This window comes from Sus scrofa, chromosome 3, assembly GCF_054392235.1.
Source record: "Sus scrofa isolate SSC_HxYL_T2T_F1_AM1 chromosome 3, Sscrofa_HxYL_maternal_Yorkshire_Landrace_v2.0, whole genome shotgun sequence".
In the NCBI taxonomy this organism is placed as follows: domain Eukaryota; kingdom Metazoa; phylum Chordata; class Mammalia; order Artiodactyla; family Suidae; genus Sus; species Sus scrofa.
The window spans coordinates 26,582,450-26,605,002 of record NC_139385.1 but is presented as its reverse complement, the minus strand read 5'-3'; the positions used below and the strand labels follow the sequence as shown (position 1 = coordinate 26,605,002).

General features: G+C 43.6%; 1 protein-coding gene across 1 annotated transcript in view; it reads right to left on the bottom strand.

The window, feature by feature from the left end:
• The window catches only part of LOC110258602 (uncharacterized), a 30,192-nt gene that overhangs the window by 2,283 nt on the left and 5,356 nt on the right, over window positions 1–22,553 (bottom strand). The window contains exons 4-6 of the mRNA XM_085020101.1: window positions 14,819–14,910; window positions 10,600–10,721; window positions 5,543–5,619 (exon numbers count right to left, since the gene is read on the bottom strand). Coding sequence (XP_084876227.1) covers window positions 5,543–5,619; window positions 10,600–10,721; window positions 14,819–14,910 — 291 coding nt within the window. The remainder of the gene's footprint in view (window positions 1–5,542; window positions 5,620–10,599; window positions 10,722–14,818; window positions 14,911–22,553) is intronic.

Sequence of the window (22,553 nt, the reverse complement as noted above, 5' to 3'; positions counted from 1 at the left end):
ACTGTTGTTTCTGTAGAATGTTGTTAAAATTATAGATATATCCATACCATCCACTGCTTACTTTTTCACAACTATATTTCAAGCACTTATTGTATGAAGTAATACTTATTTGATATTCCTTATTGTAAAGACAATGTCACTGAAAAATACTTTTGTCCATACATCAGAAGCAAGTATATATGATCAGTTAGATTATATCCTCAATTCATAGAAAGTGTCATTATACAAAAGCATCACTTTTAATTTTTCCATATATACTCCCATGATTGTTTCTCATTTGTGTTCATTAACTGAAATCAAAAGACAAAATGTCTGTAAACATACACTATATATCATTGCTGATACATTAACCAACTAATGGCAATCTATCCACTAGGGGTGTACACTAGAACTCCTAATTTTGATTAATTGAATACATGTGGAAGGGTCTTCAAGCAAACAGCCAACATCTTGATTTTATAGATAAACTTCAAGAAAAACAATGTCATAAATTGTGAGATGGATAATATATATTTTGTGAAAAGACAATGTATGCTCATAGTAAGATTCAAGCAATAAATGAAGTACAAGAAGAAAAGAACTCTGCAAACCCAGCAATGAGATAACCAGTATCAATATTTGTTGAGACTCATTCAATCCCAAAAGTGCACAATCCAAAAGATGAGGACATGTTGAAATTTCATAAAATAAACCCACCCTTGCATCATCAGAACACAGATGCAAAGATTAACATCAATACACCTCAAAAGACCCTAAATTAGGTCTCCTACTAGTTAATATCTCCCAAGGAAGACAACAATCCTGGATTCAGTCAACACAAATTTGTTCTGCCTGTCTTGGAACTTTAGGTAATGGCTTTGTGAAGAATATGCTTTCTTTGTATTTGACTTCTTTCACTCAACACTGTATTTTTGAGATTTATCAATCTGGTTTCATACCAAGTTTGTAAAACCTCATTGCTGTATAGTATTCCATTATCTGAATAAACTATAACTGGTTTCTCTCTTCTACTCAGGAGAAGCATTTAGAGAGTTTCCAATACATACAACAAATATTAACAGACATAAAGGGAGAAACTGATGGGAATACAATCATAGTAGGAGACTTTAGTACCCTGCTCACATCAATGGACAGATCCTCTAGACAGAAAACCAAAAAGCAACAGAAATCTTAAAGGAAACAATAGAAAAGATAGACTTAATTGACATCTTCAGGACACTACATCCAAAAAAATCAGAATACACATTCTTCTCAAGTGCACATGGAACATTCTCAAGAGTCAACCACATATTGGGACACAAAGCTAACCTCAACAAATTTAGAAGCACAGAAGTTATTTCAAGTATCTCCTCCGACCACAATGGCATGAAACTAGAAATCAACCACAGGAAAAGAAATGAGAAAAAACCTACTACATGGGGACTAAACAACATGCTACTAAAAAACCAATGGGTGGATGAGAGAGTCGAGAAGGAAATTTAAAAATACCTGGAGACAAATCATAATGAAGACACAACCTCTCAAAATCTATGGGACACTGCAAAAGCAGTGCTCAGAGGGAAATTCATAGCAATACACGCCTTCCTCAAAAAAGAAGATCTCAAATTGACAACTTAACCCTCCACCTAAACAAATTAGAAAAAGAAGAACAAAAAAGACCTAAAGTCAGCCGAAGGAAGGAAATTATAAAGATCAAAGAGGAAATCAATAAAATAGAGATTCAAAAAACAATAAAGTTAATAAAACCAAGAGCTGGTTCTTTGAAAAGGTAAACAAAATTGACAACCCCCTGGTAGACTCACTAAGAAAAGGAGAGAAAGAACCCAAATAAAATTGGAAATGAAAAAGGAGAAATCACAATGGATACTGAAGAAATACAAAAAACAAACAAACAAACAAACAAACAAAAAAAAACCAGAATACTATGAACAACTATATGCCAACAAATTTGACAATCTGGAAAAAATGGACAACTTTCTAGAATCTTATAGCCTTCCAAAAGTAAATCAAGAAGAAACAGACCAACTGAACAGAAATGAAATTGAATACATCATAAAAACACTCCCTACAAATAAAACCCCAGGACCAGATGGCTACACAGGTGAATTCTACCAAAGATACAAAGAGGATCTGGTGCCCATCCTCCTTAACCTTTTTCAAAAGGATGAAGAAGAACACTCCCAAAGACATTCTATGATGCCACCATCACCCTAGTTCCAAAACCAGAAAAAGATACCGCCAAAAAAGTAAACTAGAAGCCAGTATCTTTGATGAATATAGATGCAAAAATTCTCAACAAAATCTTAGCCAACCAAATCCAACAACATATCAAAAGGATCATACAAAATGACCAGGTGGGGTTCATCCCAGGTTCACAAGGATGGGTCAACATATCCAAATCAATAAACGTCATACTCCACATTAACAAAAAAAAAAGTCAAAAATCATATGATCATCTCAACAGATGCAGAAAAAGCATGTGACAAAGTCCAACATCCATTCATGATCAAGACTCTTGCCAAAGTGGGTATAGAGGGAACATTCCTGAACATGATCAAAGCCATTTATGACAAACCCACAGCAAATATAATACTCAATGGAGAAAAACTGAAAGTCTTCTCACTCAAATCTGGAACAAGACAGGGATGCCCACTCCCATCACTGCTGTTCAACATAGTTTTGGAAGTCCTAGCCACAGTGATTAAACAAACAAAAGAAATAAAAGGATACAAAGAGGAAGAGAAGAGAGAAAACTGTCACTGTATGCAGATGACATGATACTAAACACAGAAAACCCTAAGGACTCAACCCCAAAACTACTTGAACTGATTAATAAATTCAGCAAAGTAGCAGGATATAAGATTAACATTCAGAAGTCAGTCACATTTCTGTATACCAGCAATGAAATATTAGAAAAGGAATACAAAAATACGATACCTTTTAAAATTGCACCTCACAAAATCAAATACCTTGGAATACACCTGACCAAGGAGGTAAAGGACTTATATGCCAAGAACCATAAAACTTTAATCAAAGAAATTAAAGAAGAGGTAAAGAAATGGAAAGACATTCCACATTCATGGATTGGAAAAAACAGTATTGTAAAAATGGCCATACTTCCCAAAGCAATCTACAGATTCAATGCAATCCCTATCAAATGACCCAGGACATTCTTCACAGAACTAGAACAAACAATCCAAACATGTATATGGAACCACAAAAGACCCAGAATCGCCAAAGCAATCCTGAGAAACAAAAATCAAGCAGGGGGCATAACTCTCCCAGACTTCAAGCAACATTACAAAGCCACAGCCATCAAAACAGTGTGGTACTGGGATCAAAACAGACAGACAGACCAATGGAACAGAAGAGAGAACTCGGAAATAAACCCTGACACCTATGGTCAATTAATCTTTGACAAGGGAGGCAAGAACATAAAATGGGAAAAAGAAAGTCTATTCAGCAAGCATTGCTGGGAAACCTGGACAGCTGCATGCAAAGCAATGAAACTAGAACACACCCTCACACCATGCACAAAAATAAACTCAAAATGGCTGAAAGACTTAAATAGAAGACAAGACACCATCAAACTCCTGGAAGAGAACATAGGCAAAACATTCTCTGACATCAACCTCATGAATATTTTCTCAGGTCAGTCTCCCAAAGCAACAGAAGTAAGAGCAGAAATAAACCAGTGAGACCTAATCAAACTGAAAAGCTTTTGCACAGCAAAGGAAACCCAAAAGAAAACAAAAAGACAACTTACAGAATGGGAGAAAATAGTTTCAAATGATGCAATGGACAAGGGCTTAATCTCTAGAATATACAAGCAACTTATACAACTCAACAGCAAAAAAGCCAATCACACAATGGAAAAAATGGGCAAAAGAGCTGAATAGACATTTCTCCAAGGAAGATATACAGATGGCCAACAAGCACATGCAAAAATGTTCAACATCTCTGATTATAAGAGAAATGCAAATCAAAACTACCATGAGATACCACCTCACACCAGTCAGAATGGCCATCATTAATAAGTCCACAAATAACAAGTGCTAGAGGGGTTGTGCAGAAAAGGGAACCCTCCTGCACTGCTGGTGGGGATATAAACTGGTACAGTCACTATGGAGAACAGTTTGGAGACACCTTAGAAATGTATACATAGAACTTCCATATGATCCTTCAATCCCACTCTTGAGCATACATCCAGACAAAACTCTACTTAAAAGAGACACATGCACCCGCATGTTCATTGCAGCACTATTCACAATAGCCAGGACATGGAAACAACCCAATGTCCATTGACAGATGATTGGATTAGGAAGATGTGGTATATATACACAATGGAATGCTACTCAGCCATAAAAAAGATTGACATAATACCATTTATAGCAACATGGGTGGAACTAGAGACTCTCATACTGAGTGAAATGAGCCATAAAGACAAAGACAAATATTATATGATTTCACTTGTAACTGGAATCTAATATACAGCAGAAATGAACATTTCCACAGAAAAGAAAATCATGGACCTGGAGAATAGACTTGTGGCAGCCCGGGGGGTGAGGGAGGGAGTGGGAGGGATCGGGAGCTTGGGGTTATCAGATACAACTTGGAATGGATTTACAATGAGATCCTGCTGAGTAGCATGAGAACTATGTCTAGATACTCATATTGTAACATAACAAAGGGTGGAGAAAAAAAACATTCATGTAAGTGTATCTTGTCCCCCATGCTGTACAGCAGAAAAATAAATAAATAAAAATTTTTGTGAAATATAAGAATTAGGACTTGATTGACATGACTAATATAAAAAGGAGGGAGGGACTGTAGGTTAAAACCATTGGGATACCTTAACCTTGGTCTGGAGGTCAGCGTTTAAATCCCTGCTCCATCCTCTTTCTAGCCAGGTGACCGGAGGCAAATTCACTGCACTTCTTTGAGCCTAAGGTTTCTCATCTGTCAAAAGGGGCTAATGACAGCACTTCATCCAGGAGTGGCCTCCGAGGACTGAATGAAACAATGCAAATGAGGCATGTACCATGGGACTTGGCAAAGGAAAGCTCTTGGCAAAGAGCAGCAACCTCATCACTTAGAGCTTGACAAATTCCATGAAGACTAGACTCAGAATGCAAATCCCCCCAATATCTCAGATATGATCACTGATTCAGCTCAGCCCCCCATGGGTTCATTCAAAAATATTTACAACACATCTAGTCTGAGCCAGGCACTTTTCTGTATCCTGGGGGTGAAGACATAAGCCAAATACACATGAAAATTCAGATCACTAAACGACAATAGATCATTTGTTTCAATGTTAGAGAAATCACATTCTTGGACAGAAAGGTCACAGGAGAGGGTCTATTTCATTTTGAAGACTGCAGGACACACTGCAGTGAGGGTCCAGGGCCAGGGAGAGAGGGAGGAGGCCAGGAAAGGAAGGCAGTGCCTACAGTGAGGTCTCCGGCAGTCAGCCCTGCCGTCTGCCAGGAGCTGGTTCTGATGCCACTGGGCTCTGGCTTCCGGCCAAAGCCGCACTTACTTGATGCTGTGCAGCTTCCTCATGACGATCCCTGAAACATCGACTTTCCAAGATGTACTTGATAGAAGATCCTCATCCTGAGAAAACACACATAAAAATCTTACACAGTTATTTATTACTCACACCTTCAGCCGTCATCTTCATGAACCAAGTACTAGGCCCCGAAGAGCAATGGCGGGACTTAAGGATTTTCAATCAGGGGAACAATATGGTTAGAAATGTACTTTTCAAGAGTTCACATTTCGGCTCAGTGGTAATGAATCCGACTAGAATCCGTGAGGATGCGGGTTTGATCCCTGGCCTCACTCAGTGGGTTAAGCATCTGTTGTTGCTGTGAGTTGCCGTGGAGATCGCAGATGCAGCTTGGATCCTGCATTGCTGTGGCTGTGGTCCAGGCTGGCAGCTATAACTCAGATTCAAGCCCTAGCCTCGGAACTTCCTATACCACAGGTTCGGCTCTAAAAACAAAAAGAAGAAAAAGAAATGTACTTTCCAAAGTACTTTGGTATCAGTATAAAGAAGGGATGGAGGGGGAAACGAGGTTATTGGAGTTGTCCAGCTAAGAAATGATGAGGAAAACAAAAAAAAAGAAATGATGACGAGCCTCAATCAGGTGAGTGGCAATTGGGAGGGATGAAGGGAGGGGCTAAAAGCTGGTTTGGAAGCAGGACATCACAGGATTTCCCAGAAGGCAGCTTGAGACCTATTAGAGAGAGTCAAGACATCAATGTGGGGGATTGCGACCAGCAGTTGGGGATAACAGATAAATGGCACATATCCGAAAGCATCCCATGGAATGAGGTAAGTAATATTTTGTGATGTATGGATTTCTTTCCAGAATGGTAGAGAACAGAGGGGCAGGAAAGAGCAGGCTCGCTGGGTCTGGGGAGACAGGGTTCAAATCCAAGGTCCACCGCTTGTTTGCTGGGAGGCCTTGGGAAAGTCACGAACTCCCTGGGCCAGAGTTTCCTCATTGGAAAAGGAGAGAAACTGATAACACCTCATGGGGTTGTGAGGATTAATGAGGAAATACAGGAGGGACACGCAGATGAGGGCATCATGTGTGTGCCTCTACCATTTCCAGACACAGGTACACAGACGCAGGTCCTGGCTAGGGACGCACAGTAATTTTCCCCTGTGACCTCAGTTTACAAAAGTGTGACACTAACACACACCCAGTAACACATACACAGACACACACATGGCAATGCTTCCCCTTCTTCTTTTCCTAGCTTGGTCGTTGGCCACACCCACATCTAGTCCCCTGCTGGTCATGACCGAACTCTCCCATCTCCTCCCTGTCCAATCAGTCACTCAGCCCTGAGCATATGCAAATGTCAGATCCCTGTGTAATACACCTGAAACTAACACAATACATCCCATCATAGGCTACTGCTTCTCTGTGGAAGCTAAAAACACAAAAGATACAAATGGCCTTAAACATAACACAGGAGTAGACCCACAGACAGAGCAGAAACACCTATGTTTACCAAGGGGGAAAGGGGATGGCGAGGGACAAATTAGGAGTTTGGGATTAACAGATACCCTCCACTACCTATAAAACAGATAACCAACAGGGACCTCCTGTATAGCACAAGGACGTATACTGAATATTTTGTAAAAAGCTAAAGGCAAAAACCAAAAAGTGTGTATATATATATATACATACATACATATATACATATATGGGGAGAGAGACACACACACACAGATAAATAACTGAATCTCTGTCCTATAAACCCAAAACTAACACAACACTGTAAATCAATTATAGTTCAGTAAAAAGTTACACCACACACACAAATCAATTTTCAACAAATTGCTCAGCCCCACTGCCTATTCTTGAAGGCATCCTCTCCTCCTCAGCTCCCTCACCAGCCGTGGAGACTAAAACACCACCCCTTTCAGCCTACAGCAGCCCCCACCCCTTTAAGACTAAGACTCTAAAACTCCAGGAGACCCCGAGGACCCCAAGAAGGACAGCACAACGTCCTACATCCCGCACAGGACGTCTGACAGTTTGAGGGGCCTGCCCGGGCATGCGCACTCTTGCTCCTCATCAGAGCTCTGAGGGAGGGAATCCCTGGGGAAGGAAGCCTCCAAAAGGCACCCTTGGAGCTGCTCAGAAGCACACATCCTCTTTGTCAGCCTTGAGAAAGGGGCAAAAAGGCTGTGGCAAGGGATGCCTCAACATTTGATTCAGTGATTCTCTCCGGCTCCTCTGACTCTACCCTCTGAGGAGCTGGCAGGGCACCTGAGGCAGGGAAGGCAGCCAAGGCTGAGCACAGCCACCAGGGGGCGGCCAGGAACAGCCACAAGGAAGGGTGGCCCTGAGGCAAAGACCCGAGGTGGTCACCCGCTTCAAAGGCCCCCAAACCGAGACTGCGTCCCCTGGGCTCTGGATCCTTTGGCTGCACAGAAACGTTCTTCAAGGGACATGAGAACTGAGGCCCCTTAAAGGGTTTCACTCACCCTTTATTCTTTGCCCCATTCTTGCTGCTGCCTGGAGATGGGGGTCTTGGACTGTCAGTCTTGGGCCCCTGGGATCTGATGGAGTGAGCTCTCAAGGCCATGGTCCCTGAAAGCCTGTGACTCTCGGCTAAGCCTCTCCAGGCGCGGCTGGGGAGCCACCCCAGGGGAAGAAGTGTGAGGCAACTGGACCGACGGACAGACTTTCCCTGCCCTTTTTCAGAGATATAAAGCTCTAAGACGGCTTAGCAAATGTTCTGGAAAGAACCAGAAAGGAAGCATTTCAGCTGTGTAGGCTAGGGGGTCTCTGTGGAAGCTACTCAGCCCTACAGTCCGAGTGCTAAAGCAGCCACAGATAAGGTGTACATAAATGGGAGTGGCCACATTCCAATGAAACTTGATTTACAAAAATACATGGCGGGCTGGATTTGTCCTGTACAGCCTCTCCTCTCAAAGAGCAAGCGGCATAATATTTTAAAAAGACACACACAAACACACACATGCACAGAGAGAGAGAGAAAGGGAGAAATTTTAAATTAAAAAAATAAAATAAAATAAAACTCAGGAGTTCCCTTGGTGGCTCAGTGGCTACCAAACCCAACTAGGAATCATGAGGACACGGGTTCAATTCCTAGCCTCCCTCAGTGGGTTAAGGATCTGGAGTTGCCATGAGCTGTGGTGCAGATCACAGAAGTGGCTTGGATTGGCGTTGCTGTGGCTGTGGTGTAGACCAGCATCTGTAGCTCCAATTTGACCCCTAGCCTGGGAATTTCCATAGGCTATGGATAGGGTCCTAAAAAAAACCAAACCAAAACAAAAAACGCAAAAAACCCACTCAGATTCATATAATCATCAAAGGAAAAAACTTCCACAAAGGACTTTGAGGCCCTAAGCCATTCCCCTTCTTTTCTCTGACAGACAACCTTTTTCTTGGAAGGGTCACCTTTGTCCCAATGTACCTTGCTCGGAAATTAAGGTCTCACACTTAGAGTTATTAATCCACCTCCAAGATGGGTGTAGGAAAGCAAACCACATGAACACCTCCAAAGGGTGTCAGGCCATAGGCAGGATTTCTCCAGCAGCCCCTCTTAACACCAGCAGTGCACACACACTTACACTGCATTCTGTTCCAGATGCTTCCACAGCACCAGGGGCACGACATAGAGACACAACTGACACACACACAAGACAACCCCACCCCACCCACCCCTAACAACACCAGGGCTGAGGGCAGAGGAAAGAGGAGGAAATCCGCAGTTTGATGGGCAGAGGGCAGCATTTGCTTCATGTCCCAGTACCGTGGGCTGTCTAATTTGGGGGAAGACACAAACCTTCAAAGCCCCACTTCCTGCATATGTGTAAGCGCCTGGCCGCTGCCCCGCCTCTGCACAACAGCTCTCCTGTTAATTCATGAGGTCATCTGTGTAAAAGCACTTCCTACATGCTAGTTATCGTCTCCAGAAGGAAGAATACAGAGGCAAACTGTAAACACTAGGGCCACATTGAGGCTACGGATTCTCAAGGAAGGAAAAGGTTGGAAGCGCTGATGACCAAAGACCTTCTTATCCAGTGATCTCATGAGGGACAAAATAGATACTGCAGGTCAGGTTATGCCTACATGCCTCTCCACTCTACAGTTTCTCTTGGTCTAAGTCTGCATGAAATCTGGAGAAGTGCATGTAGCCATTATGGTCAAGTGTCTAAGCTGATAGAAGGACAGAATAGCTACTGCAGGGTGAGTTATGCCTACATGCCTCTCCACTCTACAGCTTCTCTTGGTCTAAGTCTGCAAGAAATCTGGGGAAATGCACATGGCTGTTACTGTTACGTGACCGACCTGACAGAACAAGAAAAATCTGTACACACACACACACACACACACACACACACACACACACAGGAAGGAAGAAGGACAGAGAAAGAAAGAAAATGCAATCAGTGAGATATCTGTAGGAAAAGGTTTGGTGATACTATTCCAGCCCAGGAATCAAACACCAGAACCTTATCCTGGTTCTGCCACTAACTGGCCCCAGGGTTGCTTTCCTGGGAGTGTCATTACACCTGCCCTTCAACCCTAATGGTGCAGTGGAGGAAACAAATTGCCAAATGACTCCAAAGGGGCTCTGCATCGTGAAATCATTACCCAGTCCTGCAAGGGGCCAAATATTAGGGAAGACTGTTATGATGACCAAAAACCTTACATTACTGTCCAAAGTACAAACACACATTCCTTGTCTCAGCAGTTCCTTCCACTGGAACAGAATTTTTTCTCTTGATGTAGTGCCCCAGACACCGAGGGAAATGTACCCAAAGATTTGTATTATAACCCCGTTTAACAGGGCGGCTTAAGAGCAAAAGGTGAGAAGCAACCCACATGTCTCCACTAGGGCCCTGGTGGGATCCAGTACCAGGTTGATGGGTGGTGTTGGGGGTGGGGAACCTCAAATAGGGTGGAGACAGGGTGACACTGCATCCTTTTTATATATAGATTTCAATATATATACATATTTTTCAAGTTTCCTAACCAGGTAATTTCACAAAATGAAGTTTAATCCCCTGGAGAGAGAAGAGGGGACATTTTCATGTACCTTTAAGCTCCAGAAGGTGGTATCCACCCCAGCCCCAAGGTTTAGAATTTGACAGTTGCATCCTGTCTTCCATAGAAACGTCTTGATAAGCTGACTGACGCCGTGGACACAAGCAAAATATCCTAGAGACAGACAGAGAAGCAAACGATCACTTGGTGACACCAGAAGTAATCCCTGCAGAGCCCACTGTGCTAGGAGAGCAAGACACACGCTATCCTCCTTCAGGGTCAGCATTTATCTGGAGACTTTCCAGGAGAAATGATGTTCAAATCTCCTTCCTTTTTTACTAAAAAAAAGAACAAAAAAAACTACTGGAACCAAAACAAATATGAGCTCTTGAAGGGTGGAATTAACCAGCTTAAGAAAAATAAGATGGCCTATACCGTTACTTAGGAAAAATGAATGTCTCTGTCAAAACGTCTGATCTAAAAGGTCCTCTTGGAAATGTGCTTTTTCTGGCTCTAGTGAAAGGTACTCAGTACTCTGATAAAAATAAAAATTGTGCAGGTTTGATCCCTGACCAGATCGTCCACATTCCGCATGTGTGGCCAAAACAAACAAAAAACAAAACACCCATGTGACAGCATGCAGAAGAAGAAATTTAAAAATCATTAGAAATGATGAGATTTTAATTGGGATTTTGCCAAATCTGTTACTCAGTGTGAGAGGATTAAAAGTTTTGAATCTCCTAATCCATAAAAGTATTATACCAGTCCAACTGCACATGCCTTCATTAATATTAACAATTTTTCAGTTTTCTGCATACAGATCTTGCACATCTTTCATTGAACTTATATTTCAGCATTTGGGAGTTCCCATCATGGTGCAGTGGTTAACGAATCCGACTGGGAACCATGAGGTTGCGGGTTTGGTCCCTGCCCTTGCTCAGTGGGTTAAGGATCTGGCGTTGCCGTGAGCTGTGGTGTAGGTTGCAGACACGGCTCGGATCCCACGTTGCTATGGCTCTGGAGTAGGCCAGTGGCTGCAGCTCCGACTGGACCCCTAGCCTGGGAACCTCCATATGCCGCGGGAACGGCCCAAAGAAATAGCAAAAAGACAAAAAAAATAAGTATTTCAGCATTTGATGTTCTGGATGCCATTGTTCTTGGCATCTAGAATTACACTTGATTTTTTCTTGAGTTTGTACCTAGTGATCTTGCTAAATTGACTAATTTATTCTAATACACTAGCAATAGATTTCTCTCGGACAGCATAAATACGTAATGATGCAGTCTGTGAAAGATGGCAGTTTGTGATGCTTATTTTTCAATCCTTATGCCTTTGTTTTTATCTTTTTCTTGCTTTATTGCCCTGGCTAAAGCCTCCCTAAAATGTTGAATAAAATGTGATAATCAGTATACTTGTTCTTGATCTCAAGAGGGTGAGTTTTGAGTATTTCACCACTAGTTATTATATTTGCTTCAGGTTTCTGAGATATTTTTCCTTTTAATTGTGGTAAATTTTGTCCAATGGCATTTAAAAAAATAAAATGTTTTTTTGATCGTGCCTGTGGCATGCAGAAGTTTCATGGCCAAGGATTGAACCCACACCATAGCAGTGACTCGAGCCACAGTGGTGACAATGTCAGACTTTTAACCCACTGAGCCACCAAGGAACTCCTGTCTAATGGCATTTTTGCATATTTTGGGATAACCCTATTATTTTGTTCCTTTGTTAACTTTGATTTCCAAATGATACAAAACTGATTTATTCTTGAATTAAACATTGTTTGTGTGTATTACATTTGATGTATCTTGGATAAAGTTTGTTAAGCATCCCCCTGACCCCCTTTTTTTTTGATCATGAAAGAGACTTTTGATTTTCATTTCCCATAAGGTCCTTGTTGGTTTGATATAAATTTCAAATGGGTCAAATTAAACCTTTTTGGAAGATTTTCACTGTTTTTATTTTCTGGAAAGAGGTAGTGCAAGATCAGATTTCCTAAGTTTTCTTTTTAAAGTGTATTTTTCTTGGAACATTGTCATTTCATCTCGTGTTAAATTTATTGGATAAAAGTACTTATAATTTTCTGTCTATGTCTGTAGTCATAACCCCTTTTATATTCCTAATATGGGTTATGTGTGCTTTCACTTTATTCTATATTCATCTTGCTAGATGTTTATCAATTTTATTAAGCTTTTCAGAAAAGAACTCTTGGTTTTGCTGATATTCTCTTGTACTTTGAAAAACTCATTAAATTTTAATTTTATCATTTGTTTTACTTTCTGCCTTTTACATTACAATTTTTTCCCAAAGTCATGGAAGGAATAATCAAATCCTGAATTTTCCAGCATTTTTTCTGTTGTATTTAATGTGGGAAGTTTTCTTTAGGTGTGTGTTTGGGTGCATCTCACACATTTGAAAAGATTCTTGGGGTATAATTGATGTACAACAAACTGTATAATTTTAAAATAAAAAAAAATCAAACTTGGTGAGAGCACATGGAAGATAATGTTTTGGGGTCAGGAAATTGGGCAGATGGATGTCAGAGCACAGAAAGCCACACTTCTTATCGCGGTCCCCTCGCTCCTGCCCTGTCTGGCTTAGAGCCTCCGTGTGGATAACGTGGCATCACAGGCGGGAGGGGGGACACAAGCCAGTGGCGGCCTAATGACTGGCCTTGTTCAGCTCTGGGGTAGGGGGAGCTGTGACAGAGGAGCTGGGAAACACCAAAGGGGGACAGGAAGATGGAGTCTGTCTGTTCGGAAGGCCTGCTGCTCAACTGTGACCACTTCAAGAATAAAACTTGAGAGCAGCATTTGGAAACTTGTATTGCAGTTTGACAGAGAAATTTTATGTTGGTGAAGCTACTAATAAGTTAGGCTGTTAGGCTTCTATTCTGCATGTCTTTTCATGACATTTTGCTAGCAAGTCTTTTTTTTTTTTTTTCTTCTTCTTTTTTCTTTCTGTAGCTGAATGTGTGGCATCTAGAAGTTCCCAGGCTAGGGATCAAATCAGAGATGAAGCTGCCAACCTATGCCACAGCCACTGCCACACTGCAACCCTGACACATGTGTGACCTACACTCCAGCTGTGGGCAATACCCAATCCATAACCCACTGAGTGAGGCCAGGGACTGAACCCACATCCTCCTAGAGTCTACATCAGGTCCTTAATCCACTGAGCCACAATGGGAACTCTGCAAAGCATCTCTCACTGTATTTTACAGAACCTCATCCACAGTGGATTCCCTCTGGGGACAAGAATATGTCCTCAGGGGAGACGTTTGGGAAGCCCTCTCCTGCTGGGCTGCAGGTGCCCAATCTCCAGATGCAAACCCAGGAGAGGAAGAAGGAAGGGGGCACTGAGCCACTGGCCATGGAGGGTCCCTGCCTCTGGACCATTCAGTTTCCCAATATGGCTGAAATGAAGCCACACTCCTGTCTCAAATCCTTCCATTTCATTGATGAAAATTACTTGCTGAGGAGTTCCTGTTGTGGCTCAGCAGGTTAAGAAACTGACTAGGATCCATGAGGATGCAGATTGGATTCCTGGCCACACTCAGTGGGTTAAGGATCTGGCACTGCTGAGAGCTGCAGGGTATACTGCAAACAAGGCTCAGATCCGGCATAGCTGTGGCTGGGGTATAGGCTGGCAGCTACAGCTCTGATTTGACCCCTAGCCAGGAACTCCCATATGGCAGGTATGGCCCTAGAAAAGGAAAAAGAAAGAAATTACTTGCAGAACCTAAGAGTGTTATGAACATTTTAACAGGGCAACAACAACAGCAATAATCCCTAATGTGGACAGTTCAGAGTAAAAGACAGATCAATGGCTTCTAAGCATATAAAAATCATTTTCAACGTCACCCCAAGAGAAATAGAAAATAAAAAGAGTGCACATGTATCATATATCAGATGAACAAAGATTACGTTTCATAAGACAGAGGGGCCCAGGTATGGCCAAAAAATAAAATTTCCTAAGACACTGTGCTGGTGAGGAAGTTGGAAAGTGTGCACAAAAGCACTCTCTTTTTTAGAATGAATCCCTAGGAGCTCCCTGGTGGCTCAGCAGGTTAAGGATCTGGCATTATCCTGTCACAAGGATCTGTCACTGCTGTGGTAAAGGTTTGATGCCTAGCCTAGGACCTTCCACATGCTGAGGGTGCAGTCAATTACAAAACAACAACAAAATAAAAACCAAGAAGGAATCCCTAATCCCTAAAACCTCAGACCTCTCAGTTGATGAGCAGATGCTGGGGAGGGAGAGGGTCACTTGCCTCTGTTAATTTTGGGGGCCTTCCTCTCTTTAGACAGTCTCACCAAATGCGGGATGCAAGGGTCCTGCCAGTAGCCACTGCTCACTGCACATCTGGAAGCAATGGAAAAGGAAACAGGTGAGGAGAGTAAGTCAGGCCAGGTTCCATGGCCAAGTTCCCAGGACCCAAGTAAAGGAGCCACAAGAAATAATGTATTGACCTCAAAGGCCAAGTCCCATCTAGTGACCCAGCACCAGCATAAACAGGCTTCTCCATCCACCTTTCTATTCCCAGACGCTGCCCATCACAGTGCCCACCATGCTCACTCTTCCCTCAGATCACACATTCCATTCCCAGGCCCGGAACATCAAGTAACCCCATGTCCTATACCATTCAGAAGACCTGCAACCATGTATTCAGTCAGCAAACTCACTGGCCAGAGCTGATCAGAGCCATTTCATCCACCAAGAGAGTTGGGTCCAGGGGAAAGGAGATCCCAAAATAGTGGGCCCACATCACTAATAACTACCAAGGAATTTCTCTGGATTCATATACACCTGTCATTTCCTGTCCCTTAGTCAGGTCTAAGGAGGGAAACCAGGAACACATACACAAAACAGCTACAACTTGGGAAATGCTAAGGAAGCCAAAACTCTATCCTCACCTACACTACCAGGATTTAAAGCGAGAGTGTTCCAACTTGGGGAGCTGAAGCCCAGCTGACCCCTGAAAGTCTCCTGCCACCATGAGTGGAACCAGCCTGAGGACAAATGACAAGTCATAGAAGGAACCTGGATCCCTAAGGCTCCATCATGCCCCATGGCCTGGAGCCTTCTCTACGTCCCTAGGAATATGAGTGAGGTACCAGTGAGATGATATAGGTCTTTACAACTTAAGCCAAATTGAGTCGGGCTTCTGTTACTTGCAGCTTAAAGCATCCTAAGTGATATCCTAATAACACAACCACTTCCACATTGTTTGCTAAGTAAGTCCAAACTGAAGATGTGGGGCAGGAGGGGGGGATATGCTGGATGTCACCCATTAGGTTGTCAGCTCCTCGATGCACATATCACATCCTTCCTTTTCTTCACATCCAGCAACAAGGCTTCCTGCTGCCTTGACTGCAAGAGGTGCTGAATTTGGTACAAACATGTCAACCCCTCCCCACCCCAGCCTCTCGCATCCATGCTTGCACATCCATACACACCCAGGAGGAAGCATGCAAGTGAAGCTGCTCAAGGCAGCAACTCAACACAGCAACACACAAAGGACTCGCTAAGGGACAAAATTCACTACAAGCCCAGACTGTCCAAGGAGAACAGAGCACACCTGCTCCCTGGTCTGAAATAGTGCTTTTTAAACAAGGAGCTGGGACTCATTCATATCCTAAAATCCCAGTAGCTTAACTGTAGCTTTACAATTAGTAGAAGCGTGTAAATTCCCCTAAGTCCCTCTTCTTTTGAAGATATTTTATTTGGCTAGTCCAGATTCTTTGCATTTCCACACACATTTAGATTCAATTTGCTAATTTCTTACAGAAAAAGAAAAGATGGCTAGAGTTTTGACTGGGACTTAAACAGCTGGTCTTTTGTAATGCTATATTGTAAATGATATTTTAAGTTCTCATTTTCCTGTGCATGCATATCTATTCACAACACAGGTGTCTGACAAAGGAGTCCTATCCAGAATGTATCATGACCTCTAATAAGGTGGAACCAACGTGATCACCAGCAGCAACAATGGGCAAAGGACTCCAACAGACCATTCACAAAAGAAGTTGCAGAAATGGCCAATAAGCACCTGAGAAGTACGCATTTGTCACCAGGGGAGTATCATTTAAGATGAAAATGAGACGCTAGTTCACATCCACTAACAACAATGAATGTTTAACAAGGATATGGAGCCACTGCAGTTTGGATACATGGCGAGTGAGAAGTGCAAACTGATAAACCACTGTGGAAATTCATCTGGCAGTTAAATACATACCCACAATATGACTAAGCAATTCCACTCCTAGATAGCTATCCAAGAGACATTTCAGACTGCTACAACAGTGTTCCCTGCAGCCTGTTCATGATGGTCAAACACAGATCCAACTCAAATCTGTACCACCAGGTGAACAGAACAAATCGTGTTATATTCACACAACAACACAAAAAGGAGCACATGATTTGACACTGACCATGATTCTCTCCTTGACCAACCTGTCACCTGCCTCCTCTGAGCTGCTCCTCGACTAGACCTCCACCTGGGCTTAGAATATAAAGGCCTGGAGTTCCCACTGCGGCACAGTGGTTAACGAATCCGACTAGAAACCATGAGGTTGCAGGTTCAATTCCTGGCCTTGCTCAGTGGGTTAAGGATCTGGCATTGCCATGAGCTGTGGTGTAGGTTGCAGATGCAGCTCGGATTCTGCATTGCTGTGGCTCTGGCATAGGCCAGTGGCTACAGCTCCAATTAGACCCCTAGACTGGGAATCTCCATATGCCACGGGATTGGCCCCAGAAAAGGCAAAAAGACCAAAAAAAAAAAAAAGAACATAAAGGCCTGAGCAAACTTGAACTCAGGTGCGAACAGCTCAAGGCCACATCACCAGGATGACTCCAGTTCCCCTTAGAGGGCTTGCTTCCTTGAGAAAACTCCAGGCTGTCAAAAGAACTTACTCTTTGCTCCAGGTAACACCCTGTCCCCCAGTTAGCAAAGCCAGATGCTTTCACGGGAACCAACCCCCTCTTCCCCACGTTCCGTGCTTTTTCTCTGACTCCAATGAATCCCTGCTTCTACCTCCTTCCTCTCTCATTCTCCTTTAAAACACCCTCTGTACAAACTGGAGTTGAGTTGAGTTCATGCTGGATTCTTTGCCACACTGCAATCGTTATTACAGACTAAAATCTAACCTTACCACTTTAATGAGTATCCAGCTTTGTTTACCTGTGACAAAGGGTGTTTCATCTTTGACAACATGTGAAACATGAATGAATCCCCAAGAACATGTTGAGTGAAAGAGACACAAAAAGAATGCATGCTGCATGATTCCATTTATCTTATACTCAAGAATGGGCAAATCTAATCAGGGTAACCAGAATCAGAAAATATTTGCTAAATAAGGGTAAGGAGACTAACTAGAGGTAAAAGGGAACTTCCTGGGTTTTGAAATATTTTATATCCTATTTTGGGCAGTGATAGACAAATACATTCAACTGTCAACACTCATCAAACTGAACTTTCATATTCTGTATAAATTATCTCCCCCTCTCTCCCTCACACCTGCCACCTCTCCCTCTCGCTCTGCTGTCTTACGAATACCTGAGCAGGAGTTCCCATTGTGGCTCAGTGGGTTAAGAACTTGAGGTCGGGGAGTTCCTGTTATGGCACTGTGGTAACAAACCCGACTAGGACCCATGCGGACAGGGGTTCAATCCCTGGCCTGGCTCAGAAGATTAAGGATGCGGCCTTGCCATGAGCTGCAGTGTAGGTCACAGACTCGGCTCAGATCTGGCTTGGCTTTGGCTGTGGCACAGGCTGGCAGCTATAGCTCCCATTCCACCCCTAGCCTGGGAACTTCCATATGCCATAAGTGTGACCCTCAAAAGACCTAAAAAGAAAAAAAAGGAAAGAGAGCTTGACCTTGTCTCTGTAAGGATGCCTGTTTGATCCCTGACATTGTTCAGTGAGTTAAGGATCTGGCATTGCCACAAGCCTTGGCATAGGAGGCAGATGTGGCTTGGATCCAATATCGCTATGGGGGTGGCATAGGCCTCAGGTGATGCAGCTGATTTTTACCCCCAGCCTAGGAATTTCCACATGCCACAGGTATGACCTAAAAAAAACCAAAAAACAAAAAAACCTGAGGCATTCTAGGCGGGGGGGGGGGGGGGGGAAGGGGGGGAGGGGGGGAAGGTGAGGGCTGTAGCAAATCCTCCCAGGTCCCTTTCCAGGTCCCAGTCCTTCTTCCTAGTAGGGCCCCGATTTTGTCTGAGGCATCCATGTGCACTAGGAGAAAGTCCTACCTCCCCATGCTGTGCTGCACTCAGGAGTGGGGCCGTTTGTCCTAACTCTGGCTAAAGAGCAGTTAGTTCACAGAAGTCTTCAGAGCAGAGCTCCCCAGAAAGCTCCTGCTCTCCTGATGAAAAGGGGCACACTCAGACACACACGCCTCTTGCTAGTATCCCTTCCTTTGCTTTCCTCCTGGAGCGCAGCTGCTCACACGGTGCTCCAGGAAGCACAGACGAAAACAATTCTGACATCCCTGCAACAAATCTGTTTTTAACCTGCGAAGCAAGCTTGCGGAGCCTTGAATCAATTCACAATGGAGCAACTTTCTAATCAGAAATTTTCAGACGGTGGAGTTCCCTGGTGCCACAGCAGGTTAAGGATTCAGCACGGTCACTGCTGTGTCTCCTGTTAGAGCCCTGGACCAGGCACTGGAGCATGCCATGAGTGTGCCCCGCCTCCAAAAAAAAAAAAGCATGTGACCAGACAAAAAATACTCGGTCTCACTCCTGATTTAGAAAAACAAATCATCTTCCACCTCATACTAGTCAGAACGGCCGTCACTGACTGGGTCATTTTGCTGTACAGCAGAAGTTGACCGAACATTGTAAATCAACTATGATAAGAAAAATTTTTTAAAAAAGAATGGCCATTATGAATGTCTTCAAATAATGAATGCTAGGGAAAGTCTGGAGAAAAGCCTCCTACCCTGTTGGTGGGAATGTAAACTGGTGTGAGCAGTAGGGCGGGTCCTCAGAAAACTAAATGCAGAACTACCATATGCTCCAGCAATTCTACTCACAAAACCTGCATTCAAAAAGATCCATGCACCCCTATGCTCACTGCAGCCCTATTCCCACCAGCCAACATATGGAAACCACCCAGAGGTCCACTGACAGATGGATGTATCAAAAAGGCATGGTACATATACACAATAGAATACTACGTAGCCATAGAAAAGAACAAAATAATGCCATCCGCAGCAACATGGATGCAACCAGGAATTACCATACCAAGTGAAATCAGAAAGAGACAGACAAATACCACAGATACCACTTCTGTGTAGAATCTACAATGCGGCACAAATGAACCCATCTATAAAACAGATGCTTTGTGGTTGCCAAGGGAAGGCGGGAGGGAGTGGGATGGACTGGGAGTTTGGAGTTAGTAGATGCACACTCGTACACTTAAAGTAGATCAGCAATGCGGTCCTGCTGTGTAACACAGGGAACTCTGTCCAGGCTCTTGGCACAGACCATGATGGAAGATAGTATGAGAAAGGCAACATATGTAGGACTGGGGTCACTGGACTGGATGGTAGAAATGGGTACATCGTAAATCAACTATACTTATTAAAAAATTATCATCCACCTGCCAGTATTATTACACATAAAAGCAGTACAGCCAATCAGAAGAGTTCTAACTACTGGATTGTAGGAGGGATGATGGGGATGAGGAGGAAGAGGACAAAGGGGGTGGGGATGATAACAATGACTCATTCTGAACACCTACTATGTGCCAAGCACTATGGGAAGGGCTCCACATTTAATCTCACAACTACCCTCTGAGACAGATAACGGTATTTATCTTGCACAGAAAGGCTCCTTACTAAAGGATGCAGCAAATTCAAGCAGAAATTACAGACCTAACTCAGGAGCTAACTGGTTTTTGAAACATGATTTGTAGGGACCTTAGACAGCTATAACTCAGGGAGCAGGAACCACCTGAATCTCAGCTATATCAGTAACTTCAAACAAATAATATTCAGGCTGCAGGGAAATCAAAACTAGCCATAAGAGGAGTTCCCGCTGTGGCGCAATGGGATAAGGGACGTCTCCACAGTTCCAGGAGGCAGGTTTAATCCCCAACCCCACACAGTGTGTTAAAGGAACTGGCGTTGCCAAAGCTGTGGTCACAACCATCTGATCTGATCCTAGGCTTAAGAACTCCATGGGCCGCAGGGCAACCAAAAATAACTCATTGATTAATTATTTTAAAAAACTAGCAATAAGCATTTATCGAAGGCTTCACTTAGTGCCAGATACTGTGCTAACCTTTGCATGGATTATCTCATTCGATTCTCACACGCAAAGGGCACGTTACCATTATTATCCCCAGTTTATTTTGTTTTATTTTATCTCATGTTATTTTATTTTGTCCACACCTGTGGCATGCAGAAATTCCCAGGCTGGGGATCAAACCTGAGCTACAGCTGTGACAACTCCAGATCCTTAACAGCTGGGCCACCACAGAACTCCTCTTAGAGCCATTTTACAGATGAGGAAACAGAGGCAGAAAGAGAATAATGGGCCTACCATTCTGCAAGGATTCCCTAGTCAACAAGATGACTCTGTGACAAGACTTAACGGTTTAATATGTTCCCCTGAAGATGCAGAAGAACCACAGAACTTCAATGTCACTGGTCCTGGACAATGTCCACAGTCATTCACTTGAGGACTCTCACCATCTCTTTGCCTGGTTTGTTCGCATAAGAGAAAGCCCGGTGCAAATAAAGCTTGGATGAAATGCATTCAAGGGGCAAACAGGTCCGGGTTTTATGACCCCAGAACCTATTTCAGAAGATTCTGATTCAGCATCTTCAGGATCCAGAGTAGGCCCTGAGCATCTGCATTACTTTTCAAAGTCCCACAGGCTATGCTGATGGGCACTCAGGCCTGGGAACCAGATTCCCCGCAGTGCCAAACCCTACCTTCCCCACAGTGTGAAGCAGTCTCAGGACACATGGGCCTTGCAAACTGAGGCAGAGAAGAGCTCAAATTATGACAACTATCCAACAGAGGGTCAAGGAAAGGCAGGCCCGCATTACACTATTTCTCTGCACTGTTGAGTCTGAACTATTTTATACCGAACTTGCCCTGTTTTAAAGTAAGCAACGTAGCCAAAACTGTTACCCACAATTTTTTTTTTCTCTTTTTTCGCTAAGCCAGCAGCATGTGGGAGTTCCCAGGCCAGGGACTGAACCCGTGTCACAGCAGTGACCCGAACCACAGCAGTGACAAGGCCATATTCTTAACCCACTGCACCCCCGGGGAACTCTACCAACAAATATTACATAAACCAATATTACCAACACAAACGGCAGTCCCTAGGTGGCCCCAGCTTCCAGGAAGGTCATTCAGTGGCTCTAACAGTCCACACTCCCTCCTGGCTCTGCCACAACACCCTCCTACATCCTTGTTTCCTTTCACCCTTTCTTTGCTGTCTTCTCTTCTCACCTCAAACATCCACTCAATTACAAACTCCAAGAGCAGGTTGTTTTTCTCAGCAGTCAGCACAAAACTGTAACTATGTTGCTACCTGGGTAATTGTTTGCTTCCTGTCCTTTCCAACTGGAGTGAGTTCGGACACCACCTTAAACTTGCTCATTATGGGTTCTCCATCACAAAACACCACCAACTCGCCAAAAGGAAGGGCCTGGAACAAATTAAACTCTGAACTGTTGTTGAACGACAGGACGAGTGGAGGACACTCAAGCGTCATGCTTTCTTTTTCACGCCTTCAGGTCCATGACACACACCTGTGCTCACCACGCACCCCCCCCCCCCCCCCACATAGCCTCCACTACACTCCTAATTCTAGACTCCCTTAGCAAAACCAAGAGCTCTGGACAATACAGGCTCGGCATGCAAATACGTGGCCCTGGACAGGCCATTTCCACCCCCCCCCCCCTTTAACTAGCCTGGGTTTCAGGAGCACGACGGGAACGTGACAAGTCCCAGGGGAATCTAACTTATACAAGAGC